This window comes from Gambusia affinis, linkage group LG08 (genome assembly GCF_019740435.1).
Source record: "Gambusia affinis linkage group LG08, SWU_Gaff_1.0, whole genome shotgun sequence".
NCBI classification, from domain to species: Eukaryota; Metazoa; Chordata; class Actinopteri; order Cyprinodontiformes; family Poeciliidae; genus Gambusia; species Gambusia affinis.
In genome coordinates this window covers 22,142,429-22,158,316 of record NC_057875.1, presented here as the reverse complement: position 1 = coordinate 22,158,316, position 15,888 = coordinate 22,142,429, and the positions used below count along the sequence as shown (strand labels likewise).

The 15,888-nt window shown below is 41.2% G+C and overlaps 1 protein-coding gene across 6 annotated transcripts in view; it reads right to left on the bottom strand.

Annotated features, from left to right (window-relative positions):
* Nucleotides 1–15,888, bottom strand: part of srpk2 (SRSF protein kinase 2) — a 72,098-nt gene that overhangs the window by 6,096 nt on the left and 50,114 nt on the right. For 3 of the 6 annotated variants that reach the window (XM_044125769.1, XM_044125770.1, XM_044125772.1), the window contains 11 exons: nt 14,996–15,083; nt 14,700–14,787; nt 14,491–14,597; nt 12,863–13,028; nt 8,512–8,552; nt 7,561–7,894; nt 5,535–6,455; nt 5,003–5,103; nt 3,519–3,626; nt 3,366–3,435; nt 589–681 (listed from right to left, as the gene is read on the bottom strand). In XM_044125769.1, the coding sequence (XP_043981704.1) occupies nt 589–681; nt 3,366–3,435; nt 3,519–3,626; nt 5,003–5,103; nt 5,535–6,455; nt 7,561–7,894; nt 8,512–8,552; nt 12,863–13,028; nt 14,491–14,597; nt 14,700–14,787; nt 14,996–15,083 (2,117 nt within the window). Of the gene's footprint in view, nt 1–219; nt 313–588; nt 682–3,365; nt 3,436–3,518; nt 3,627–5,002; nt 5,104–5,534; nt 6,456–7,560; nt 7,895–8,511; nt 8,553–12,862; nt 13,029–14,490; nt 14,598–14,699; nt 14,788–14,995; nt 15,084–15,888 lie in introns of all 6 variants that reach the window. The other 3 variants (XM_044125768.1, XM_044125773.1, XM_044125771.1) reach the window with 1 other exon arrangement.

Genomic DNA, 15,888 nt, shown 5'->3' with positions numbered 1-15,888 from the left:
AGGATTTAGCACAAAAACAACTTAGATTTTGACGGGGTTTTCTAAACTTTTGAGAGGCATTTCACATTAACGGCAAAAAGAAAACCCGCCGTGACTTCATACTTACCCGTACTCTGCCCGAGAGTTCCTATGCAAAACAAAAACTCGTCCAGCTTCTGACTCCCACATTCACTTCCTGCCACCACCCAGGATGAGGCCTCCACCCACGGTTCAGTTTACCTTTCTTGGAGAAAAACTCTCGGCTGAACTTCCCAGCAGCTACCACTTTGCGCGGGACCTTCCCGAGGAGCTCCGTGATCAGAGCGATGTGGTCTGCCCCCACCATCACATACGTCACAAAAGGGAACAGGCACGGTTCAGCGTGACAGCATGCACACACTCGTCAACACACACATGCCGTCGGCTGCACGGCCGCCGACACACACTGCCGCCCCGAGGGACACGTTTGGAGGCCGGATACTGATCGCTCCCGCTTTTAATCAATACGCCCAATTGGCGGCAAATTGAAACAGTCTACTTGTGACTGTTTTCTGTCCCTCTTTGACATCCGTGTGTCTCGGCGCCACCCAGCTCTCAGGCCATCGCTACCTCTTCTGTTGAAGAACTCCCGGGAATACTTTCCAGAGAGCGCAAAGTGCCTCGGAATGCAGCCCAGCAGCTCTATGATGTGGGCTATGTGGTCTTTTGGGGAGGGAAGAGGACGAGAAGAAGAAAGGGGAAAAGCAAATAGAAAAGGTTGAGTGAAAGACAAAAAGCAAAGGGAGAAACGGAATCAATAAAACAACAGAGGAAGGGTGAGAAAGTAAAAAAAAAAAAAAACCGGGGAGGGACAGAGAGAGGGAGGAGGAAGAAGGAAACAAAAAACGACAATCAGAGATTATGAAGAAGGGCAAACACGTTAATAAGCTGCGACAACACGGGATGAAGTCGTGAGGAAATGAGACGAATAAAAAAGCAACACGCCCCGAAATAACGACTCCGAAATAACGCGCGCTCAGTGGTGGGGGAACAAAAGTTGCTCCCGTGGAAATCGGGATAAAACCAACGGCGACTCGGATCCTGGTGCCAAACAAGCAAAAGAAACGAGTAGAAAGTCGCCGACCGAGCGAGGAGAAAAAAAACAACCAAGATGAACGAAATCAGACAGCTGGACGAAATGAAGAGATGAAGGATGAGGAAAAATGTTTCAGCCTGCATGCAGATGGAAGCACAGGGACGAGGCAAACTAATGCGGGTGTGAGGCGCACGTTACGATCTGCTACCTTTTTGCTACAGGGTTCACACGTTTTCCCCGCCGTAAAATTCAACAGCTTTTCAAGCACTGTACATGTAAGTTTTTAAACTTTCCCAGCACAACACTTTGGAGATAAAAACAATACAAATTAACTAAAAAAAAGGACCATTTCAATTCACTATTTTATGATGTCATTTATTACTCTAATTGATATCTTGTGATAGTACCCTACATTATGCAGCAGAATGAGATTAACTAACAGAAAGCTAAATTTTATGTTTTTAAATGTCTCTCTCTCTCTCTTACACACCTGACTGGCCCGAGAGCAAAAACACTAATTTAACAAAAAGTTCCCCAATTTCAATAACGTTAACGCAAAAAAATAAAAATAAATAAAACATAAGCCAACAATCTTTCTTTCAATTACACAGATAAGGCAGGGAGCCATTAGAAATAATAAATACTATTTCCACACAGCGTCTTTACTGGAAACGATAGAAGGTAATTAACTTAGAGCGTTTAAGTTTGGATTATTTATGTTGAAGTAATCCAAACAAATCACGTTAACCTAAATGACCGAATTAAATGCTTTAACACAATATACAATGTAAAAAAAAAAGAAAAGAAAGAAAATAAGTTTCTAAAAGGTTTTCTGGCATTCAGTAAAATAGAAATAATTTTGGTAATTCTAACCGACCTAAACATCATCAGGTTTAGTCTGATTTCACTTCAGACAGTGAGGAAAAAAAACAAAAACCTTTATATTAGCTGTAGCAAAACGTGCAGCTAATAAAGAATCAAACCTTAGATTGCTCTTTATTACAAACCCGTCCAGCCTGAATTTTATGGAGTTTGCACAGAAACGAAGCACTTCCCAAACCTTGAAAACACTTAAGTGAAATTCAAGCATTTTCAAGGATTTCCAGCACCCGTCTGAACCCTGTTGCTAGGAACAAAAGGACGCCGGCGACGTGAGCTTTCTTCGTATGAGAGACGCGAGTTGCGGTGAGCAGTGAGATGAAGACGGAGGCACAGCGGCAGAGTGCAAGGGTGAGGATTTAAAGTCGACAGTGGACAGGAGGATTTGGGGAAAGGAATTCCTAAACTAAGCTTGCTTCATCAGTTTATCCATTTACAACACATTGCTAAAATGATCTCCATTGCTCTGACTGATCATTTTGCAATAAAAAAAAGACAAGACATCTTAATGTCCACGTAGTTTCTTTACTGGAAAACTGTTAAAGTCAATTCACTTGGAGAGTTTAAGCTCTCGTTCAAACAACGGAGAGACATCATGAAGCCAGTTTGTGGAATGTAAGACACTTTGCTGATGATGTGGACGTACAGCACTGGTGAAAAGCTGACAGGCTCTTTAATGGTGCGTTCTGACGTTCTTTTTTCAGGGTGTGCGCAACAAACAACTTCAGCTAATTTATTTTTTCAAAACTACACCTAGCAGTTTTAAGCATAAACCCCTCCCCACCTAATATTTAGCTAAGTGGATCTTAGAAAGTCGCTCCTGTTCACGCACGTTTTATAGCCACCAGCAAGCATCTGGCTTACAGAGAAACAAAACGGATCCATCAGAAACGAATAAGATCCATCCTCGTGACGAGGCAAGATGTTGGTTCTTAACACAAAAAATGTTTATCGAAAATCATAAAGTTGTTGTTGTTGTTTATAAGAAGAAAAAAAAGAAAAGTCATGTGATATTTAAACATCTAAATTAGTTTTATTTGTCTTTTGAAATGGTCTCAATCACAACCAACCTTTTCTTTTTTTTTTTTTTTTTTTTGCTTAACAAGCTAGAAGTAAGCAAAAACGATCAGATGTAATTATAATCAAATATTAGCCAAGCGAATGTATCTATTTGAGTGTGCAGATATAATTTTAACTGCAAAAAAAATAAATAAATAAAATAAAAGTTTGAAGTATCCAACTACAGCCTTTGAAAATCTCTGATGTTGCTTGTTGCGATTTAATCCCAGCCTGAATAAATAAAGAACGATCCAAACGCATCTTCAAGAGCCCAGATTTAATAAAACATTTACTGAATATCCAGAACTGATTTCAATAGTCTGGAACACGTAAAGTAAAACTAATTCATACGACATTTTACTGAAATACTCACCCTCATCCCGGGAGTAGTCCTCTCCAGAGTGAGGCTCAAACAGATAATCTCCTGTGGCCAGCTCAAACGCCTGACGGAAAACAATATCATAAACAATAATGACAGAAGGGATGCACGATATGTCGTCTGCGTTTTGGACTCGGTTCTGTTCACCATGCAGGCGGTGCTCCAGATGTCCGCCGGCGTACCGTATCCGGCTCCTATCAAGACCTCAATGGAGCGGTACTGTCTCGTCTGGATGTCTTCTGTGAAGTGCTTGTGCTGTTCAGGAGAGGACAGAGACGGGAGAGGCATTACGTTGGTGTGAACGCTTCTGGATCGACAAGAAATCATCAAACATTCTGCCCCTGATGGAGTATTGCTTCTTTTATTATTATTATTATTATTCAAGCGTGAGACACCATTTCTGTTTTCTCATCAACCGCTTTCTGCACTTCTGCTTTTATTCCTGCATGTCGGCTTACGTAAGACCAAAGATTTCTCAGCCGCTGCTGCGTTTATAGCTGCTGGATCGCACCTCCTGCCAGCGCTTTCAGCTCAGCAGGCTGGATTTAATGATTTCTGCTGGCTGACAAAAAAAATAAAAAGAGCCCAGACTGACGGCAAACAGTACGACTGGAACGCTGTCTGATGGGCCGTCGTCTTCCTGATGCTCTTCACCTCCATCACAGACGAGTTCGTTCCTGGTTTATAACTCCCTTTACAGTTTTTTTGTTTTAGATTGTGTCACACCATGTTGGACGAGAACATAAATGTGATTGTGATTTTATGATAAACCAGCACAAGATAGGGCACTATTATGCCCTTATTGCCACTTATCAATATCGTTTTTAATAAGTATAACAATATTACCAGATATAGCATTTTAAATTCTTATTATCAATATTAAGAATGATAACAATAATAAATCATGTTATGTTTTGGGAAGGAAAAGTGTACGTGACTTCTCATTTCGTTTCACAAATGCAAATCTGAAAAGTGTGGTGTGCATTTCTTTTCAGCCAGCCAGCGTCTCCATCAGCTTTGCAGACTAGAGACGGAAATTTTAACCAGTTTTTGTCCGATTGAATGGAGATAATCAATTTTCTTCATCTTGCCACGAACTTGCGTTTGAATTTAGGGATTGTACTTTGATTGGACCACTTTAATACTCCAGTGCGCTTTGATTTAATTACATTGTAGCGCTAGCTGTTGCTGCTTCCCCAGCAAAAAGGGGGCAACTACTTAGGTGCCCCACACTTTTCATATTTGTCTTTCTAAAATCTTGCATCGCTTGGGAGTTGTGAAATGCTTTGTGTTTAACTACAACATAAAATCCTGATAAAATGCAATCACATTTGTAGTTCGAAATCAGCAAAACATTTGAAATTTAGACGCAGTTCTTCTGCGCCTTGGGAATATTGCAAATTTATCCTAAAATAAAAAACAAAAACAAACGATCTCCCATTATAAGCAACGCTACACTTGCTTATGAAACACCTTTTTTTAAAGTATCTTGATATTCAGCGCCAAACGTTCGTATGCGTTTTCCATTTTCTTTTACCGATATTAAAACGTCGACAGAAAAACAAATACGTCTGTGGAAATGTTCCGGCTTTTTCAAGCACAACCCATTGAAAGCCCAGTTTTCCTCTCACCACCCAGCAGGCGTTTCCGAGGTCGGCGATTTTGACTCTGATGGAGTCGGCGTTGCGGGCGTCCAGCGGGTTGATCAGGAGGTCTGCAGCTCTGGCCCTGACTGGGTGCGGACAGAGAGTCACAGTTAGCGCACAAACGTTCACCACCTTCACTGGCGCATATGAAACACCGATCAGTTTATCTCGTCTTGGACATGCATGAGAAAGTTTCAGGAAAAAAGAAAAAAAAAGTCCATTCTTTAATTTTTGTACATTTATTCAGTGGGATTTCAAAACAATAATTGCTGTTTTCACTCTTAGTGATTCATATAAATTTAATGTAAATTAATTGTTAAAAATAACTATTTGTTAAGATTAGAAAGGAAACAATAATATGTTTGTTAATCTTTATAGTCACAAAACGGCCGAAAGAAGTCAAGTCACTACGACAAACTTTAAGATGTGTTGCTGGTGTTTCATGTGACAAAACAACCTAAATTAGTGCCAGAGAGCAGAAGGGAAATAAAACACGCTGTGTGACAACGCCCTCTACCTTTCGGCGTGTCTCCTGTGCTTGACGATGAAACGGTGCGACTGCGGTCCGCAGTGGGGCTATTTGTTGCGGGTTCTGTCCCGATGTCCACCGTCCCCACGGGAACCGGGTTTCCGGGCTCGGGGTCCAGAGGCAGGTCGGGGAAGAGGGGCACGGCGGCGCGGTGCTGCTCGCTGGAGCCGTTGGTCAGCGCCGGCTCGGCCACTTCGCCGTTGTACATCTCGTACCCGGAGCTGAGCGAGATGTCCCGGTCCGTGTAGCTGAGCTCGGACTCCACCAGGGGGCAGAGGACGGGCTCGGGCGTGGGCGAGGGAGTGGGCGGCGTGCCGGGGTTTTGTCTCAGCGACTCGGAGACCGACAGGACATGTCCGTTAGTTTTAGCTGAAATGGTTTTGGTGATCTGCGGTTTAACCGGAGAGTTGCTGTCCGTGAAGAGGTCCGCCGTCGTCGTCGTATCATCATCGTCTTCGTCGTCGTATATCTCCTCGTACTCCTCCTCCTCCTCCTTTGACTCCTCCTCTTCCGCAGCCGCCTCCTCCTCAGCTTTGCTCTCAGTCTTTGGTGCCTCTGTTCCAATGTCTCCATCCTCCTCTTGCTTCTCCCCTGCTCGTTCTTCCTCTACCTTTTCCTCTGTCTCCTCCTCCTCTTCCTTCACATTCTCATTTTCTGTCACTTTCAGTGGCTCCTTCTCTTCTTCCTCCTCCTCCTCCTCCTTCTCTTCCTCCCCATCTGCTTGTCCTGAATCTTCTTCTTCCTCATACCCCCCGCCTTCTTCCGAGGCGGGGGGTATGAGGACGTCTTTTTCAGCGACAGGCGTGGGCTCTTCTTCTTCCTCTTCCTCTTCCTCTTCCTCCCCCTCCTCTTGTTGGTTATCAGCGGGAATTGGTGGCAATTTGCTTTGGTCCTGGGGAGGCGCAGCGCCTAATACAAAGACAAGGGCAGAAAAACAGCAAGTGGGCGGAAAGGGGATAAACATCGAGTCCAGTCAAAGACGATGTAGGCGAACGGAGAGGCAACCTAAAGCGAGTACGAAGCGGGGGGGGCGGAGGAGGCAGACGGAGAAAACGTTTTGTTTCCATGAATCAGCTTGGAGCCGATCCACATCCTTCCCATTCACAGGCAGCACAAAACTGCATATCATCAATATCAGAAATAGTTACAGTTTGTTTAAGATGAAAAATCATTTATGTCTATGTTTATATGAACTTCTCATTTTTAGTTTAGCCTTGTTCAGATTCTGTAAAAATCCCCAATTGAGCACCTTTTGCTTTCCAAATGCTAACTGATCAATGCCAAAACATAATCAATAGATTAGCTCTACTCTGTGTTTTTATTTATGTTCAGTCAAACTGAAGGGATGCAGCTTTTTTTCACCAGGTTGACGTTGGACGTAATTCTTTAGCCTTTGCTACAAATGGTCAAGCAAACACTAAAGCAATGCTGCTATTGCATTATTTTGTTTTAAAAATAAAGGAACTGAATCGTTTATTAGCATTTATAAAATGTATGTCTAAGAGTGAATAAAATACACTTTAGTGGTTAAATGAAAAATTTGCAGAATGCGCCGATATTTCCATCCAATCCATCGATTAATTGTTAGAATAACTGATTAGTAAATTAATTGTTAGCTGCAGCCTCTTGTTGACTCTGTTACGGCCTTTTCCAGGTCGTAAAAAGGTTTGATCCCCGGTGGGTCCGGCGTTGCTCTCAAACATCCCAACAAATGATACATCGCAGTTTGATCACCAACGGAGCAGTGATCTTAAACGCTCATCAACACTGGTTCGAGGAAGGGACTATGCTTTAAAAGCCAGGTTCGTCTCAGAAAACCAAACGATTTCACTGTTTCCGGTGAGAAAAGATTTCAAATGTTCAGCCACAGTTAGGCAAGAAAAATAAAAAGCATGTTGTTTTTTTTCTGCATGAGAGAAAATCCACAGTAAATTCAAACTTGTGCAACTGTAGGAGAAATGTACGCCAACGTGGGACGTTCACACATTTCTGACGATTTACCAACAGAACTCACATGTGTGATTCGTCAACCTGACGGGTCTCTCCCTTTCTCCTCCCTCCTCCTCTTCATCCTCTCCATCCTCCTCGTCGTCGTCGTCGTCGTCGCTCTCTCCCAGAGCCATGCTGGGTCCCAGAGGCGCCGGCTGCTGCTGCTGCTGCTGCTGCTGCTGCGAAGGCAGGCTGCGTTCAGCGTCACCTTTGTCGCCGCTCTCTTTGGCTCTCTCCTCCCTGATCTCGGCCTCTCGCTCCAAGGCTTCGATCTCCAACATCCGCCTCTCCAGCAGCTCGGCCTGCCGTTTCTGTTTCTTCTTCAGCTTCTTCTTCTTGTTCTTGGAGATTTTTCCCACCTGGGAATAGAAAGAAAAGGTAGATATAGCCATAAATCAGAGGAAAGAAATGCACAGAAAAACACTTCAATATACACACATAGCATGAGGAATACCAATGGTGAATTATTCAGTTATTATTTTTGACTGATGAGACGTGATGCCAAACTCCACAATTGAAGGCTGTTTGTTAATGTTGCCGAATTATTTTTAATCAAATCTCATCAAACCACACAGGAAAATAATTATGTATATTCATAGAAACTTTTAGAAACTCCTTCCTTCTTTATAAGCGGTCAAAAACTCTCTTTGTATTGCCGACACGCAGAGAGAAAACGACAAAACGATGACTGTGTTGTTTTAATTATCTTGCTTTCTGACTCCCATTCAGCAGGGGGCAGCATACATCCTTTTAATGGTCAATTCCCCCCAGGCTCTCTCAATACCGCTTCATTTGCCTGGATCTCAGCAGCTTGTGAGTGAGTGAGTTCTGCTGACCATGATACAGACAAAACCAAGTGCTTACAAACCAAAGCATGGACAAACCTGGATGTTTTGCTTTTAACTTTGTTTTATGCTGTGTGTGAAATGTGTGTGTGTGTGTGTGCGTGTGTGTTTTCTTCTTAGTTCATACTCACATCAGACGTACTCACCGGTTTGAGCTGGGGCGCTGTGCTAACTGAAAGACACGGACAGAGAGGCAAAGATGAGTGGCTTCAGATTCTGATCAGGTGGCAATCAGGACCTTTAGGTAAAGTGCTGCTCACTGCAAAACAACAACCTTCCAAGAACTTCATTGAGATTTTACGTGATAAACCAACAACAAGCAGGTTTTCCTTTCAGGATTACGTAGCTCCATTCATTTTAACTTCAGCTCTGAACAGCTTTCCGTTCCCCGTCAGTCCAACCTTCCTTCATATTGAGACAGGACTTCTTTTAACAATTGTTTTCATAAAGGCTGGTTTTGTGGAGTCAGGGCTCCCACAGGTTTCACCAACTCAAATTGAAGACCTTTTAAGATCTTTATTAAATACGTTTTACAACCATTTCTCCACAGAAATGTACAAACTGGTGATAAATTACCCACGATGCTAGCTAGCAAGGGTATGCTAGCAGCTACTTAGCAGTACCCTGAACTGTCTCGAGTCGCAACGAAGATGACAGAGTGCGACTCAAACTTTTGCTTGAACAGAAAAGTCCAGTGAGAAAAGAAAATATATAGATTGTACTAGATTATTTAGTCCTGTCAAGATAAAAATGTAAGATTTGAGGTAACATACTAAAGGCCGACTTACTTCTTGGAGGATTTTACAGACGCAGTATTATGTACAATAGACGTTTTTGAGCTTTACATCGTGTTATAATATTTTTCCCTGGTTGGATCTAGCCCCGCCTTCAAGGCATAGCTCCTCCTCAGAGCTGCAGTTTCCAAGCTTCTCCCTCACAGAGAACCTCACTCAGCTCCTTCAGACTAGCCAGCAGCAATTAGCAAACAGTTGGTGGAACTGCCCATCTGCTGAGCTCGAAATGTGAACTACATCTCAGCACAATGCCGGTAAGAAAGGGTTCAGAGGAGCCGTGTGAGCCAATTTCAAGGCATTAAATCAAAAAATTACATTTCTTTTAAGTGATATTTGAAATGTATAGCATTTTCATAACAACTGAAGACAACATAGTTAGTTGACTATGCTTTAAAATGGCACTATGTGCCTGGAAATCACATAATACTGCCCCTGTAAGGCCTTGATTTTAGATACAGTGTTGTAAGACTTGTGGACATCTTGGAGTGAGACTTATGCCAAACATTTTACATATTTTATTGAACATTCCTCTGTAAAATGTTGAGATTAGCTTGACCCAGTTTTTCTAGGAGGGTCAGCTTAAACAAAGCTGAATAAAAAAAATTAAAAAAAACGCAGGCTACACTTTTCACATTAGAAATTATGCACCACTTTGTGTTGGCGTGTCACATGAAATCCGGGGAAAACGCATCCGCTTTGGTGAGTTTTGTTGAGAGTTTAAATGACAAACAAATGAAGAAGCATTACTTGTGCACACCCACTGCCTTCCTTCCTCGTTGCAGTTCGATGAAAGCCTTCAATTATTTACTGCAGTCTTAAACACATTAGATACCGCTGGTCCTACCTGCTTTGCAAACATGGAAAATAACGAATGTGCAGTCTCTCATTTTTTCCCCTTAATGGCTCACAGACACGCACACTCTGGATTGATACACAGCAGAAATATGTCGTTATTTCTAGACCTGTAGAAGAAAATCCTCCTTATTAGGGGACAGAATCTTCCAGCTTTATGGAATATTGTGAAACATTCCCTCTATTTAAGCCTTCAAAACTACATTTTATCAAAGAGCCAGCAGCCAATGTTGCACATAAGACGAACGGCAGGCACTTATGTCAGCATAAAAACAGTGAACTTGCTCTGCCTCTTCAGTCGCAGACCGACTCTGCCACCGCCATCGAGCGCTCTTTGTTTTCAGTTGTATTCCCTTTCAAATGTACAAATGCAAGCTGCTGAAAAAGACTGACTGATGCAAGCATCTGACAGCTCACTCTGGGGTTCAGCAAGAGGACAGGGTTCATATCCAGTTTTTGGAGCATTTTCTTTTTTTTTTCCAGTGGAGGAAGTTGTGAAGCAAAAAAAAAAATCTCTTCAAAGCACCAAAAGGGGAGGCAGCCGAGGAAGCACTAAGAAGCTCGTTCCTTTCTGTGCAATAAGAACTTTATGATCCTTTTGCTAAAAAAGAATCTGCTTCATTAGATTTTACGATGTTTTTTTTGAATATTTTCCTAAAATGTGGATTCCAAATCAGAATCATCTGCTATTCTACTCAGATGCTTTCACAGTTCAACAGAAGTAATGAGCATTATTAGGAAACAAGAAACATATCGGTGACTAATCTTAAAAAAACTGAAATTAGTGTTTTGTTGTTTTTTTTTTTCTAATTTTATTTTGCTTTTACAGAACATTATCTCTAAAAAGGGTCTTGTCCTAAATGTTTTGTGTTTCTTGGTATAGAGGGAAAAAAAGGTTTCAGTCTTTCCAGCTACAAAAATGAGAAATAGGTCACTCTTTCTTTAAAAAAACGACTGCTGCATTTGGCCAAGTTTAACGAACGTGAGCTTTTAAACAGAATGTTTGTGCTACTATTTAAAATTAAACTGAAGTTGAGATAAATGACTAATACTGTGTGTTGCACCTATTATTTTAACAAGATTTTAATTTGCACACCAATAATTATGGCGTGCAAAATTTGTACCAATGAACTCCGGTCAGAGTCCACACAAAGTCCCTCTTGACCTTTGACACCCCAGCACTGAAATACCACTAGTTTGATGGGGTTTCGGTATTCAGGCTCAAAGTATCACGTTTTATTTGTAACTTCAATAAAACTGATTTATACAATTTGACTAAAAGACATTAGAAAGAAAACACTTCATGAAAAAGATTTAGCAACTTCTATCTTGTGTTAGTTTGACTTAACGACATAACGACTGCAGAAAAGAGGAAATACTCCCTGCAGCTCCCTTAGAGAAACCTCATATCTTTACCATGTTGCTAATACTTAAACATCAACTCGTCTTTGCATGAAGCAGATTTTTAAGAGCAGACTGTTTGTCATAATAATGCTTTGGTCTAAATCTGAGGCTCAAATTTTCTCAGAAAACCCCTGACTTGAAGCTACCACAAAAAAAAAAAGAAAAAAGAAAAAAGTACGATTTCCCGTTTTTAGAAATTAACCAAGCTGTCAACTAGTGAGGAACCCACAAATGCGAGGACAGGAACAAGGGCTGGGGATTTTTGGCAGCTTGTTAGCGATACACGAGGGAAGCTTACACAATATAAAAGTCATACGTAGTTCTCATCACAGTCCTGCGAGACAACATAGAATTAAATTACTAGAAGACAATATGTGCTGGAAATGTAAGTTAGACGTAGGAACCTTTCTGCAAATGGGTCAATCCCTTCTGGGCTAAAGTAGTAGATTAGCTGAGTACCTGGACAAACACACTGCAGTATGTCCCAGATGGTGGACGTACCTAAAATAAAACTTCTCGTTATCATGGTTGTTCTAATAAAAGCGTCCGTGATTATTTAAGAAAAACATTTGAAAGTCTGGATAAATTCACAAAACACTTTGTAATGCCAGATTATATTGCGTTCGTTTGACTACAGTGAAGCCTCGTTTTTCCGCGGGGGTTGCGTTCCGAAAGGAACCCGTGGTAGATGAAATCCTTGAAGTGGTTATGTTTATTTTTTTACAATTATTATGCAGCATAATTAAATACTCTACATTGAAACCAAAGAACAAAACCTGTTTTCAAGCCTAAGCATTTTTTTAACCAATAGAACGTTTTCTTACAATTAACTACAGTAAAATAATTGTTTTAATCATCAATACGAAGTACAGTAGGACAAATTGTGACTCTCCTATTTCACTGTTCCTCTGACTGTGACGCTGCAGCCTCACTTCGCTCTCTAGTGTCTTTTTCTTCTGAAGTCTGTAGTGCAGGTGTGTTTTTCCGAAAGAAGAACATCGTTATCGGTAGTTGTTGTCGCTCTTTTGTTCTTCTGGACAAAAACACTTATCAAAATTTGCCAATTTGTATGACGTATATTTAAATACCGTAACGTCATTGGCACACAGGTAGAGAAGAAGCGCGGAGACTGTTTAGCCAATCAGGACGCAGAACACAATGCACTGTGAAAAAAATAAACTGCACAAAAAAAAATCTGCGAAGCGGCGAAACTGTGAAAGGTGAACCACGTTGCAGCGAGGGTTCACTGGAATTTGACTGCTCAGTTCCTGTGCCTTCGTATTTTACGTTGGAACAAATGTGGATACCGACGGTAACAACCCTCCACCAACAGACCAAGTTTCATTCACGCTTAATTGTTCTGACAATGTTCATAAATGGAGGGGGAAAAAAATACTAAAAATGTAAATGAAAGCAGTGTTTGTGTTGGTACCAGCTGATCCGGATGGGGGTGGAGCTCCGGCTTTCTGCCACTCGGTGGCCTCCATGGCCATGCGCCTCACGAACACGTCGTCCACACACATCAGGATGTTCTCAGGTTTGATGTCTGTGTGGATGATTTTACACTTCGTGTGGAGGTAGTCCAAACCCTGCAGGACCTGCACAGATGTTTAAATCAACAGACATTCACAACAACACTGATTTTTCTCTCCTTAAATGCTTTCTCTTTTCACATATTAACAAAATATGTAAAAACTTTAAATTAGTACACTCATCCAAAACCAAACAGTTAATCTTTTGGAGGGTTTTTCTTTTTCATGCCGCTTTCTTTTCTTTTTGGATACTGAAGAGGAAAACGGCCTCATTTATCACTCTATTCATCGTCTGGGCAGCTTTCAAGAGGCAGACTGAAAGAGTTCAACAACTTCACATGCTGATCAGGTGGCTGATGGGAAAATGCCCCCAAGTCTCGAGTCCGAGAATAGCAGCGTTGCTCGAGTCTAAATTGAACCACTGTCCGCATCTCTTGTGTTTGACACAACTGAGTTATAAACCTTGTTGTGCTGCCTGGAAATCGAGGACAACCAACCGCATCAGGAGTGAACAGAAGTTGTGCGTCCAAGGATATTTTAAGCAGAAAAGAACCAACAACAACATTTTCCCTCCCAGGCGAGAGCTGGCTGTGTTTGGAGTCTTAATGGGGACCCAGTATGAACAGTTGTTGCCTCTTCCCTCGCTCTGCAAACAACCATCATGCCTTCTGCTCAGCAATAAATGTAAGAGTGTCAAGTAAATGGTGGCTTAATGGCATCTTTATCGCCTGTGAGCAGAAGATGCAGCAAAGAAGCTACCGATGCATTCAGACTTCCACCATTTCTCAGACCACCGTCGTCCTTAATTTATTCAATTGAGGATTTTACCAACCGATGTGCTTAAAAAAAAAATCAGGTTTGTATTAAAGCAGCTAGTGCTTCAAAAGCAGTGGAAACAGATCCGTTTTTAAGCCAAAATTTGTGGCTCGTTTTTCTTTCTGGTGATAAAATCATGTAAACCATGAGAGCAGCCGTTTTGAGAAAGATCATGTGAAATATTTATTCATCCTACTGAGTGACACAAAGATAGCAAAAGTCCTCCTATTAAGTCCACTAAACTAAAGCAAACCTCTTATAAGGTCATCAGGTTATATTTTCTTTACAACAAGATTAAAAACAAAAAACCTCTTGGATGAAAACTGATCAGACCGATGTCTTCCATCCATGCCAATATGCATTTTGTCCTGTAATTGGCCTGACACACGGATGAGTCTCTAATGTTAATAACGCCTACTGAATTACCTTGGTTTTAACACAATACTCCAGCCAATAATGTTCTGTAAGATGAAGCGACAGAAAGCTCCCTTTTACACATCAAAATAAAAAATAATTCAGATTGGGGAAAAAAAATTATGAATATTTAAAAACAGAGCATGGCAGTAATTCATGTTAAAGGCGGATGAAATGCGATTCCTCGAGGGGATAAAAGGTGTCAAACTGGGATAATTTGATGAATTGCCATGTTTCGGGTGCTTCATCCATATTTAATGGAATCCACCGCAGTGTGTTGCTGCGTGTGTATTCTGACCTGTCTGATAATGCTCTTGACACACGGCAGCGGCAGACCTTGGTAGTTGGATTTAATGATCCATTTCAGCAGGTGATGACCCAGCACCTCAAACACCATACACACATCTGGTTAGATGAGTCAAGGGCTGCCAACATCGCATCTCTGAAAATAACAAAAAAAAAAAAAAAAAAAAAAAAAAAAAAACACGAAACGCCTGACGAGGATACGTATGCCGTTGACGCCAGAGATCTTGAAGTCGTCTATCAGCTGCACCACCATGTCTTTGTTCGGGTCGCCGGGGTCGCTCTCTCTCACCTGGAGGCGAAATGGACGAGAGGGAATTATGTTAAAACAGAAGAAGAATAAAAAGCAGAGAGGACACAAATTCAAGAGAACATAAAGAGGTGAACAATTGCAAGATCAAAAGAAGAAAAAAAAGAGTAGAAAGGACAAGACAGGAAGGATAGAAACCCAAATACTGATAAAAATAATAATAAAATTAATAAACCAATCAGATTCTCACACATCGCAACAATTTGATCTCATCCAGGGCCGTTTCCGTGTAGTGCTGGGCGCTCTTCACCACCTTCATCGCCACGAAGTTCTTCACTCTGTGGTCCAACACAAACACAGAGGGGCAAACTGACTGACAGACTGGAATCCGAATCCATGCTTGGTTTTCTCTGGGAAAACTTCTGTCGTTATGCAATTATAGAGCAGAGTGAAGAGACATCCAATGTGGGGTTCCACAAGGCTCTGTTCTCGGGCCACTTTTAACTAATATGTATATTCCCCTAAAATCACTCTGGGCGCCCAGGAGCAGAACTAAACAAAAGGGATGAAGGATTTAGTTACGAAATCAGCTTCCTTGAACTCTACAGAAACCGCTGACTCCTTGAAAACATTATTACACATCGCAACTTTTATACAAGGACAGAAGTCAGAGTAATATTTTTGCTTTTTAAATTAATGTATTTTTTTTTTTTACCTTTGGATTTAATATTTTATTTTACCCTACCTTGTTTTTTTTAAGTATTAATTACCATGCATGTATAACCTTGCCTTTTCTTCCCTTCACAGGACATTTATTCATTTCTGTGCTGTTATTAGCTAAAAGCATGCTGTGAAAGCCAGCAAAATAATAACTAATGAGATTTTGAGGAATGGAAAGACTCATTTCTTGGCAGATAGACTTGCTTTAGGAAGCAAATAATCCAACTACTCAAAGAAATAGTAAAAAAATATAGATGATGAGCTGCTGGGCTTTTTATTATAGGAAACAATAGTTTATAGTTTACAATTATTGAGTCTGATAGAAATAAATCTTAAAGAAAACCATTTATAATTGTAGATTTAAGCTCAGAAAAGCTGAGACTGATGTTTCTAAGTATGTTATGATATCAGTAGATGTTTTTA